We start from the raw sequence: 12,742 nt of genomic DNA, 5'->3' as shown, positions 1-12,742 counted from the left end.
ACAGCTGCTAAGCTACTTGGGAAATGTAGTTTTGTCGTGTAAAATGTATGAATAATAAAATCGAGTTTATTACAAATATATTTTCCTTACAGTCTTCCTTCTCTTTATGACTCGATTGACGGTATGCAATAGTCTGAATAAGCTATATTGGAACCATGTGGCATCATGCTTGTCACATGAGGATGCATGTCCACAATGTACACAAGTCACATGGTTTTGGCAGTCACGTGTGCCGTCTGTCTCTCTTACTTTCTTTCTTTCTTTCTTTCTTTCTTTCTTTCTTTCTTTCTTTCTTTCTTTCTTTCTTTCTTTCTTTCTTTCTTTCTTTCTTTCTTTCTTTCTTTGCAATGACTTTTATGTCATAAGAATGATGCATAGGCCTACTGCCAGCAACCATGGGGTGTCATGCTGTGCGGGGACTGTCCAGGCCAGATGCTGTTCTTGCCTCCGATGGGACCTGTCAGGTCCCCTGGACATTTCCTTCCACAGCACCTTCACACAATGAGGAAGGTGTTTTGATTAGCGTCCACCTCGTCCTAAACAACTCAGGCAGCAGAGTACAGGATAGAGAAACAAAGAGTGGTCTTAAGAGTATTGCAGGATTTGAGTAGCCTGTTTAGTATTATTCAGTTTGAAGTCAAGTCAAGCTTATTTTGACAGCATGCCATGAGCTTGCAGACCAGTGGGGGATTTCAATGTTCTTGCAAAGTTTTGATTGCTAGTTTTGATCCCGTAAGTTTGAGTGATCTAAATTCATTGCAGCCGCCCCATTAAAATCACGCTAGGCCAGTCGTCTACTTCTGTAATTGGAGCACAATCTCCTCATTGCACTGAAATATTTATAAGGCATACGTCACATTGAACTGAAGTCCCAGATGAAAATGATAGATTAAGGCCAGATAATGATCCTGGTGTTAACCAAACCAATGTGGCTGTTTGTGTTCAACCATATGATAGCTAAACAAACACATTAAGGAACATCAGTTTGCATTCTAGTTTTGATTAAATAAAGTGCCTCGTGGTGATCAATATTGTCGGGAAACAGGCCCAAGGCAAGTACTACCAACTCCTTTCATCACTTCTGATAAGTCATCACTACATAATGTGTTGAAATATGAACAAATAAGTTTGTGTGTGTGTGTGTGTGTGTGTGTGTGTGTGTGTGTGTGCGTGTGCGTGTGCGTGTGCGTGTGCGTGTGTGTGATCGGCTGCAACCTGCCGTCCCTCCAGGACCTGCATGCCTCCAGGAAACTGAGGCGTGCAAGGAAGATCATGTTGGACCCCTTCCACCCCGGACATATACTCTTTAAAACACTGCCCTCTGGTAAGAGGTTGAGGTCTGTGAAGACCAAAACCTTTCTTCCCGTCTGCAACTGGCCTCATCAACAACGGCCCCGGACCCCCACCAACACTGACACGCACACTACCCCCCCTTCCCCCATCAACACCCACAGTCATCTGCCTATGATGACAACAAGTTTTGCACTACTTTCATCATCACGCACAATTGTACATATATTCTTATCTTATCTTAACTTCTTATCTTATTACGGTGCATACGTATATGTATATAGAGTATCTCTATTTTTTTTATTTTTTTTTATTTACTCTTATCTTTTTCAGTACATATTATTCAATACTTGCTTATTGTTTATTGTTTACTGTTTATTGTTTGTTAAGATCGTGCGCAATGAATACGAATACCAAGACAAATTCCTAATATGTGTAAATGTATTTGGCAATAAACCTTTTCTGATTCTGATTCTGATTGTGTGTGTGTGTGTGTGTGTGTGTGTGTGTGTGTGTGTGTGTGTGTGTGTGTGTGTGTGTGTGTGTGTGTGTGTGTGTGTGTGTGTGTGTGTGTGTGTGTGTGTGTGTGTGTGTGTGTGTGTGTGTTTGTGGGGTGGTCTCATAAAAAACTGAAAGGGAAAGTGACAGAGAGGTGGATGAGTTAATTGAAGGAAGGATGGATGGATGGTTTGGTGGATGGATGAATGGATGGAAAAAATAGATAGGAGGGGTGAACAGTAAATGGATGGAGAGATGGATGGACTAATAAATGAATGGATGAATGGGTTCAATAGGGAAGGTTGTTGTGTCTCAAACTTCTCAGACCACAGATGTGTCTGAGTGACAAGCCAGGGCCCAAAATATACTTTCCCGGCTCCATTCAGATGACGTCACTAAAGTCAAATTCAGATCATCATGAGTTCTCTGTTGTCATGGATACGTTGGACCTGCTAGAGTTTATCCTGTTCTGCAGCAGCATAAAAAGAGGGCTTTATATTCAACCGATCATTTATGCTAGTAATGCTCTGTGCCGTCAATAACAGTTTGAATCGTTTTACAGCTCATGGAACAACATTTATTGATCAGCTCTTCAAAGGTGATCGTTTGTAGTTGTCACGTTTCTTGAGAATAACTGGGAAGCTGTGCTAGCCATGTTAAATATTTTCTGTTTAACGTCCTAATCTGACCTTCACCTATATTACATAGGGCAGGTACATCGCGCAACATATCTTTTCAATGACCGCCTCCTTTTTGGAAGCAAAGGCTTCTGTAATTTTCTTAATTATGTGGGTAGTAATGTTTTCCTTGGTCATTGTTTAGTGATTAATTGTGATCCCATGATGTCTTCCGATGTAAGAAACCTTATCATGGTTCTGGAATCTGCTGTCCAAAAGTGTACGCCGCGGTGACTGTAGCCAGACGCCCCATTCTAAATAGAGATTGAATAGTGCGCAAGTATGGAGATTGTCTGACTTCGGGGTTATGGGAAGAAACCCGCCAGGAGTGTAAAAGGAAACCACTCCTCCCTCCAAGCCTCTCAACGTAAACAGGGGTTTAGCTGCAGCCTTAAAGACGTAAAACTAGAGGCTTTACGCCATCCCACACAGCTAAATAACAAAGCATCCACCATTTAAGCAATGTACAATCTGCTGGCTAATTGTAATGGCCTTTGTTGTGTTTGCACGTTTTTTTGGGTTATTTCTGCCACGTGTGAATGATTGTGCATGTATGTGTGATTGTATGCACATGTATTTTCACACAAATTTGCATATGCAGGAAGCCTTTTCCTTTCCAGCAATAGGGATGTGTGGGCAGGAATGTTCACGATATTAATCTTCTCTCCTTGTATAGGTCAGTGTGTAGTAGCATACACTTCTAAATCCATCTTCATGGAGATTAACATTGAAGAGTGCATCATAAGGAGGCCGAGAGGTGACTCACCTGTAGCTTAGCCAATAACAAATTCTGATAAGCAAGAATCCACCAATGGCTTCCGCTGAAATGGTGGAGTTCACTCTACAACATTGGTTCTCAAAGTGCGGCCCGCGGGCCAATGGTGGCCCGCAGAAACATTCCTGGCGGCCCGCAATGACATACAGATGTAAGTTAAAAAGAAAAAATATATATATTCTTATTATATCAATATTAATTTAAACAAAAATAAATAAATATAAAGATAAAAGTCGACTATCTAGCTTTCAATTAACTCCTGTTACATTTGTTATAATGATACATACAATAAATATAATAATACATTTGTTTTAATCCGACTGTACATTACTTTGACAGGATGAACCTCAGTTTCGTGATTTAGACCTCACTTGACGGTGCAATGTTTTTTCTCACCACTGGGATGCTGACGGCGTTTTCCACCTAATTTTCTAGCCTTTGGCAGCCCTCAGTCAAATTTTGGGTTCCTAAATTGGCCCTCAGCTGTCAAAGCTTTGAGAACCCCTGCTCTACAACCATGAGCCAATTTGATCATATTTTTCAACAGATTAATAATTTCTAGTCAAGAGGTCAACCGGTTTTATTTTGGTCCATTTAACACTCTGGGACAAGAGGTTACTTTAAATGTAGTTTTTTCCACGGTCCACACCTCCAGCGCAGCTTTGAAACCAATGTTTCTTTCAGATCAGAAGTACATGATTAGTTGACTTCACCTTCCACAACATCATCATATATAACATGATCACCCACTTCTATATAGAAGTGGGTAGTTGACCAACCATTTGATGTTCATTTCTGCTCTAGAAGCGGCTGAATGGGCAGTCTCAAACATCCACTTAACTTGACCTATGATTCTAAGACCAGTTTAGTTTCTGAAAAATGGCAAGATTCTCCCTGTTGGAGTGGAACTTCCTGTCCGTAGTCTAGCGGTGGAAGAGGAGAGGAGATGGGGAGTCAGGAAGGGTTGGGGTAGGTGGATGGTGTTTGGGAAGGGGGGACCTACTTCAGGTAAGTGCTACCTACTGGGCTATGGCATTGAAAACCCTGCATGGTCCCATCTCTTCTACACATTGGGTGAGGTTTAGAGCCCAAAACATCTGAGGTGAACATGTTGATAAACTTTCCCAACAGAGTGTCTGTCCCATCTAGGTTCGCGAGATAAACCCACCAAAGGAGCCGTCTAACCTCATGCGAAACAGCCAGGATAACAGGCATGGGTTCTGCGCCCTCCAATGAAGAAGAGATCTGCCTCACTAAAAATAAAAGATAATTACACCCGTCTAATGGCTTCTCTATTCCCCAAGGAAATAGTCTTATTAGATCAACCACAGCAATGGTTTAAATAGGCCTTGTGATTTTAGGAAGTGTGAAATGATTCATTTACCAATTGAAATGTTACTGGTAACTGTTTATGACAGGTGGATTTTTATAATGAACTTAACTTAAAAAGCAGTTCTTCATGAAATGTAACTGTGTTACTATGTTTTAGGAGGGATTTTGATTGAAGGAATGAGTAAAACCTGTTTGAATTATCATGCAGTCGTCTGAACAGCAGATCAACTGAAACAGCTTTGACAGCAGCAGTTTAGCTTCATTAAACCTTCTATCCCTCATGTGGCTACAGAATATCACCGCCACGAATCACACTGACATACCAGATATATATATCAAATTCCAGTTTGAAAAATAAGTTAGGGGCACAGACCGTAGCACTCTGAGCACATCAGACATGACACACTCCTCACAGAGGAGACATCAAAATCGCAAGCTCACCCGTGTGACCCTGGAGAGTTTGTGAGTCTGTGTTCACTAATCTGCTTTAAAGGTAAATCCCCTTGGGATTATATTAGACAGAGAGAGAGAAAGAGACTTCTGTCCTCACTTTCCCAGTGCACCTCTAGGTTAAAACCTCTATTACTCGAAAGTGAGTTGGACCTTGTTTGCAGTCAAATTATAAATTGGTATGAATAAATGAGTACAAAGTATTTGCAGAGATAACCGTGTTCTAAAATAATTGGCCGCTTATTATAAAAACATTAGAAACACCTTTTATTTTTGTGTATCATATCCAGTACGTATTATATAATTCAGTGCACAATACTGGAATAAGATGTAATAAATGGATTAAAATCAAAATGAAAATAAATGTAATAAATGAGGTGACACCATTCTGGAGAGGTGACAGCCATACGATGCTGATCACCCTGTTTGGTATAAAAAATAATTGTGTGATGAGGATGCTTATTTCCAGAGGTGACGCAATACATGACTAACAGACACACGTCATGTGAATTCACAACCCTTAGCTATATGGCACAAACTTTCAGAACACACAAGCATCCGTTTCGAACATTGACGTCAGTTGATTAAATAGACGGCATGGGACTGTTAACGAGTGATAACGTCCATCAAATCCAGTGATAACGTCAATCAAATCCTGTGATAACGTTTGAAACGTTGTGTAATCTAGCATCGTTTCATCAGATGGAATCGAATGGATGTCACAATGTAACAATTACCAGAGAAGTACTATGAGTTTTGCAGTACTGAATCATAAACTGGCAGTAAAAGATTTGAGTACATCCAGGTGGGGAAGGTTTATTGGAAACCATCTCTAAGTGGTCCTTTACAATAACCACAAAATAAATCTCTTTTTGAAGCTAAATAAACCCTATCTAAAGACTATCCTTAAAGGATTTGGGAATCCTAAATCTAAGTGCTGCATTGAAAAAAGTTATGATTGATTGGAATCGCTAAATATATCCAAGTCTACTCCTCTCAGTCTCAGCTTGTGCTTACATGAAACAATACAGAAGTAGAGTCTTCCTTCAAACTGGGATATTCATGCTGTCTTCCTCAGCTGTGTCCCATGTGAGACAGCTCATAGAGCCACCCTTTATTTCAACCTTTTTACCCCACACGTCTGTTCACGGCTTCTTGGCGATGGCCCCTGTATTGGACAAATGCTCCGACTGTAGAAAGACCTACTGCCCTCATTTCCTCTCTAGTTACTCACACAATACCTCTAAGCCCCATTCTTCATGATGCAAAACCCTCATTTTCTGGCTGCATATTTGCATATTTTTTACATGATTATTGCAGTTTCCCAGTTGGATCTTGGGTGTTGATTGCACTAATTGTATTTCAGTTTGGATAAAAGCGACAGATTAATTAATTGAATGTAACAAGTTTAGGTAATTTATAGATTTTAGTCTTCATTGTAGTGCAATCAAGAAGATTTCCGTTTCCTTCTCTTCGGCGACACCTAACCAGTCATTTTTCCAAGAGATAGTTAAAGTGTCGGCCACTGAGAAACAAAAGTTCACATTCATTATACTGCAAATGTAAGGGCTTTAATCAGTGGTCCATAGGCTCAATCATCAGTGTCTTACCTCATTCAGCGATAAATACTAAATATTCAAGATTGCCTCTTTAATATATCTTTTTTGTATATCCACTACAGTTCAACACTTCACAGTAATTTTTTAAATATTATTCTTCATATCACCTGCAAACACATTGTGATTCTGATAACAATATACAATGTTTGTTAACACTGCACTTAACATTGGATGGATGAACAATGTCTTAAGCAACATACATAATAAACCCTTTACGATTCCCATATTTAAAGACAAACAGAGAAGAGCCTCATCTAATCCAAACATTGCTCTGAATCCAGACATCTGGATTTTGTGTTCCTCTTCCCAGTATGAATGTCCCCACAAGGAGGAAGTCCACCGTTGTGTGATCAACGGCTGGTTGCTAGGTGACTGACCAAGAGAGGAGGCACTGCAATTCAAGCCGGGCTCCTAAACGCAGCCCCACAGCCTTCTGTGAACAGCCGACGTCCAATCACCTACTGTACACATAATGCGTTGCTATGGGGATTCGAAGTGAAAGCAAATTTACAAACGGCATGAGTCACGGATTAGGTACGGGGATTCTTGTTGGAGGAAGGGTGGATTCTTTGGGCTGTGGAATCTCCTTCCTCACGCGACGTGTATATACAGCAGTAGACCACCATTCAGGAAAAACGTAGGTGACAACCAGAAAAACTTTAATAATCAGAAATGAGTAGGCTGGTAGTGTGAAGAGATTATCTATAAATAGTGGAAGAATTAGACAAAATTGTTAATGTATTTTTATTAACATTTATTTCTCAAATTTAAAAATAATAAAAGCATTTATGTGCTCCAGGGTCTAGAGAGCTACGACCCGGTCTTCCATCAAGCCCCCCCTATGAGGTCTCTCTGCATTCCCATCCAACTGCCAGCCCCCTTGGTCTCATTTCTGGCGGTCTCGCTCGCAATTAACCCAGATGTGGATATTAATAAAGAGGAAGGCAGGTCTGGTGTGGAAAGGGAGCAGTTTGATCAGAGAGAGTTCTGATCTGAGAACGGTCACAGTAAACTGGGACACCTTGGCCCCACGTCTGATGAGGGAATAGAACTGGTTGCTATATTAAAAACAACACCCTCTGGTCTTTTGCTAATTGCTAAAGACTCTCTGGGGGTATGCGCACCATTGGATACAAGAGAATGTCTTCAAGGGGACTTGATTTGAAAAAAAAAGCAACACAGTGTCTGAAACCTGACTTTGGCATTGAAATTTGAAATGCAAATCGGTAGGAATAAATATCCATACCTATGGATATAAAAGTATATACCTTGACGGTCAAGCTGTCGGATACAGCATTAGGAAAACCATAGTTGCCCTGGGGAAGATAACATATAGAGGCCTTTAGATTCCAGCACGACCTGCCCTATATAGATAGAGGATTCTCGGATGTCTGAAAAGAAAATATAATTCAAGAAGCAGACACATAACAGAATATAGCAGGTCAAACTTTTGTTATTTTTTGTTTATTATCTGGAATATTTTGTACCTAGCCGAAGATCGTCTCTTGACCACGATCTGTACAACAGTGTGTTACTTAAAGCTAATATAGCCAATAGATGTTTGATAGCCATTACTGAAAACATATCGGCAAACCACACTGAAAAAAGGTCAAGATTCACATCAAGTGACCTAAATGTGCAAATGACAGATCCTGACAGCTGCTCTGCAGGGTGCTCCATTGGTCACAAGTTAGAGAGCACGCTTGTGTCCAGGGGAAGGAACCCAGAACAGTTCTGGGCACGACAGTAACATGCTTTCCTCTGAAGCCCATGCGTCCTACTAGCCTCAATAGCTGCCTGGCTCCCCCTCGACGTATCTCCATCTCTGCTTCCCCCGCCGGAGTAGTCGAACGTCAGCTCCTTCCCGGAACAGATGTCCCGGCACGCAAACAGCGCCAGGTGGGGGAGCGCCGAATGCATGCGCACGGGCACCATCACCAAGTTGGGGCGACATGAGTGGTTCAGAAAGCGTCCCACGTTCCCGACCCTGGCCGGGTCCACGAAGGTCTCTGTGACGGAGGCCGGTCCTGCGTGCTCCCTGACCGCTATGATGTAGTTGTTGTCCCCGGGCCCCTGGGAGAGTTGTCTGCGCCTGGCCTCATCCCGGCCGATCACCTCCCCGGCGTATTCGCACACAAACGACCCCTGGTGGATGAGCTCAGGGGTGCGCACCCCCCAGCCCCTCTCCCTCGTGAGGAAGACTTGCAGGCGGAAGCTGAGGCCTCTCTCCACTACACGATTGGAGCAGGCCTCGCTACAGGCGCAGAGGGCGTTGCACTCAAACACGGGGGCGCAGTAGGCGCCGTCCGCCATGTAGCGGTCCAGGAGTAGGCCAGAGCTGTCGTAGGCTTGCCCGTAGGTCTTCAGGCAAGAGCAGCTCTCATCCACGCAGGACTGGCTGAGGCAGGAGCAGCCAGGGAGGGTGATTTCGCCTGGGTCAATTTCACAGCCTGGTCCCTGTACGTTTCCTGGTGAATACTGAAGAAGATGTTCATTTTAAGAAGGGACAACTGCTATAGATTATTAACTAAATTGTCATTTCAACAACTCATTATATTTAAGCTCTGTAGTTATGCTAAATGTGCATAGATCAAGTTTTCAGATTATAACTTTTATCAACTTTTATTGTCAGACTTTTCTAGTGGTGATATCCTGTAATGCTGTGCTGCCACCGGATGGCTGAACTCAACTATGAACACGATTTTAACGATATTTTGGCCTAATCAGAAAATCATTCTCGGACATCAACTGAGACATAGATATGTAATGATTTTATTTCAATCAAATAACGTTACGAATAACTATTTTAAATGGTTTGACTTCTTAAGCTAAAGGATGTAGATTATAAAAGCCCTATTACCTGAAATGCAGGGTATTCCACTTGGTTAAAATCTCCGTCTATTGTAATCGGAACATTCTCCTGACCTTTACTCAAATCGACAACACATGCGCTTTGAAAAAGCATAACTGCCGAATATTATGTATTATCTGTAGTAGCATCGTTTGCTACGAGAAGTTGAATGTGAAGGTAGTGGGAGAGAAATTTAAAAAACATCCGGTACAGCTCTTTCAAAGTAAAAGGACAATTTCCAATGAAGAATACCAATGAATGTACTTGGCGCGTAATAACGTATGGTTTGAGTTTTTTTCAAGACCAGCTTGAATAATGTGATTTTTGAAGCACGGATGTATATTCCTGCAACTCTCTCCTGCCAGTAATGTCAGTAAATCAGCCCACAGGAAACCATAGACAGGAAGGATAGACAGCAGATGGCAGCAAAGCACTAGACATTTGATTCAATCTAAATAGTATAACCAATGGGAAATTACACACACACACACACACACACACACACACACACGCACACACGCACACACACGCACGCACGCGTGCGTGCGCACACGCACACACATACATTGATTTTATTTTTTCAAATCATCACAGAATAGCGAGTGATATTTATGCATGCCTCTGCAGTGACAATGCATCCAGGAAGATATCATTCTTCCTTTTATTAGCCAGTATCCCTTCTTAACAATAAAATACCCGATAGGCAATAATATGACTATGAGGGACCCTTCCTGCTAGCCATGACAATACTCTTCGTGCAGAGCGATATACCTTTGTTATTCCCTTTAAAATGGATGACACAAAATGTCATGCATGCTATTGTCAGGCAAGTGTTGTTATGTTTCAATGAAGAGTTCATTAACTTGCTAATTCCGTCTCTAGTTGGCTGTACCAGCTCAGTTCCTTTTGCCCAAGATATTCAATATATATTTAAAAATATTATTTTACTCTGGCTGAAAAATAACAATCACTTTCCGGCTATTAAAGGCACCCAGTGCAACTTTCGAGGCATAAAAATAAACATTCAATTTCTAGTCTTTTTTTCACGTAGTAAGTTTCAATAACTCCATACCATTACATACCGACATTTAAGCAGCAAAGATGAGACGTCGGTTGTGTGGTGAGAAGTGATACAAAATCGATAACAACAACAATGCCGCCATTTTCTTTATTTTTTGTAACCTACAATAAATAAAGCAGGCTTCCAGTCAATGGAAAAATGGCTTCTCCCCATCGGCGATTGTTGTTGTTTACGATTTTCTATCAGTTCTCACCACACAACGACGTCTCATCTTTGCTCCTTGAATGTCGATATGTAATGGTATGGAGTTATTGAAACTTACTACGTGTAAAAAAGACTAGAAATTGAATGTTTATTTTTCATTGAATGTTTACATAAAGTTGCACTGGGTGCCTTTAACATTTTTGAGACGGTCTGACCTTGTTGTGATGTTGAGTTTTTTCTTCATGTATAATTTATGTGGGGAGGTTTGCACTCTGGTGGCTGGGGAGATGAACTCACGGAGGTCACTCGGCTGGCACTTTAAAGGAACAACAGATACTAAAGACACTGAGGCTCATCCACCTGCCTCTGGCCTACTCTGCTCCTTTTCCCGGCTGAGAAAGTCACTTTGGGTTGAGGTATCAGAGGTATTACATATTTATCAAATCACAAGACTATAATATTCAGCACGCAAGAGGCATTCACTTGTTTAAAAGCACAGTAGAAAAGGTTAGGGCAAAGTCTAAATGTATTCTTTCACACATAATAGATAGTATTTTCTTCGTCCAAGGGATATTTGATCTTTAATCCAGTGAATTTTCCGATGCATGTCATTCAGGAACAGGAAGAGGTTCATCATCTTGCTCAAGGATGGCTCAAGGAAGTTTGTAGACATTTGGAATTGAACCCAAATCGTTTTTTCCCCCCGAACCCCAACAATATCCTGCCCCCCATAAATCCTTAATTGATTGTGTGATCTGTGTGGTGAGTCTTAACCAGCGATGTTCATCGGTTCACGGTTGTAGAATCCATTCCATTAGTTTGGTACGTGATGTGATTGTGCGACTCGACTCACTGTGCTGTGTTTGACAACAGGAAGCCTCCATCTGTCACGCCCCCAGAAGTGAGGTACCCCAGCGGTGCCTTAATGGCCCTGTTTCTGTCGGAAGGGGGCCCCCGTTGATTTGATGGGAACGTACAACAGCACAAAAGAACTCCACAGTTAGACAACAGTCGGTCGAAGAGCTAATGAATCTAAGGCACGGCAGAACCGTGTTCTTGAGCCCCCCCCCCCTGCTGACTGTGGGTGATTGTCTATCCCTGACATCGCCCCTGATGCAGAGTTAAATCTCACAGGCAGAGACCATTTCAACAAAGTAGAACAAAGAACTTTACAATGGCTTTGTTTGCCTCTGTCCTTCAGAGCTGGCTTGATTGGTTTGAGTTAAGCCAGTGCTGGTGCTATATCAAAGGCCTGGATTGGATGTCAAGCAACCATAGACGGAGCACACAGAGATGACTTGAAGAGAACTGAAGTGTGTGGAGAACTGAAGTAAACTAATAAACAGAAAAGGAGGTAGGAAATAATGGAAAAAAAGTACACAACAGGAAAATATTGAAAATATATAGATTATTTAACAAACTTTTGATTTATCTTGTAACGACATTACCACTATCGACATATGCCAGAGAACACTCCCGGGCGAGTTCCGATGCTGCTAGGCAACTGCATGCTCACATTTGGTGGCAGCAATTACATTGTGTTGATTGTCCTCCTGAATGGAACGCCAAAATTAGCACATCCTACTAAGTTAGTTAATTGCTAAGTTGTGGAAACGACTTTCGCTTAAATTCAGTGCATAGGGTGTCTCTGATACTATGCAATTAAACTGTCTGTCTGTTTATCCGCCTGCTTACCTGTCTATCTGCCTGTCTTTTATACGTTATACCCTCTATCCAATCAATACTAGAGAGTTCTTCCTGAGGCAGGGCACGCCTATGCAAAGAGGTCCATTTTCAACAGTTCGATCGATATCTCTTTGTATGCGTCAACTTGTCTGGCCCCACCATTTAGTTCCACCATCTCTCCAAATATGGAACTTCGATAAGGAAACTACAGACACACACCTGAGCCGCAGCAACCGTTCTCCTCTCCGTCCCTGTAAGGGGTATATACAGGTGCATTCAAATCCATCAACCAACAGCAATGACAAACTATACGGCCTCTAGTTTCCATGTCTGTGGAAT

The 12,742-nt window shown here is 41.8% G+C and overlaps 1 protein-coding gene across 1 annotated transcript; it reads right to left on the bottom strand.

Moving 5' to 3' along the window:
• Positions 1-7,369: 7,369 nt before the first annotated feature.
• setmar (SET domain and mariner transposase fusion gene) lies at positions 7,370-9,712 on the bottom strand. Its single transcript, XM_030375590.1, has 2 exons — positions 9,502-9,712; positions 7,370-9,119 (listed from the first exon to the last, which is right to left on the bottom strand). Exons 1-2 carry the CDS (start codon positions 9,604-9,606, stop codon positions 8,325-8,327), a joined length of 900 nt encoding a protein of 299 aa, XP_030231450.1. The 5' UTR covers positions 9,607-9,712; the 3' UTR covers positions 7,370-8,324.
• Positions 9,713-12,742: the final 3,030 nt, after the last annotated feature.

This window comes from Gadus morhua, chromosome 13 (genome assembly GCF_902167405.1).
Source record: "Gadus morhua chromosome 13, gadMor3.0, whole genome shotgun sequence".
Taxonomy (NCBI): domain Eukaryota; kingdom Metazoa; phylum Chordata; class Actinopteri; order Gadiformes; family Gadidae; genus Gadus; species Gadus morhua.
This window is presented reverse-complemented; position numbering and strand designations above follow the sequence as displayed.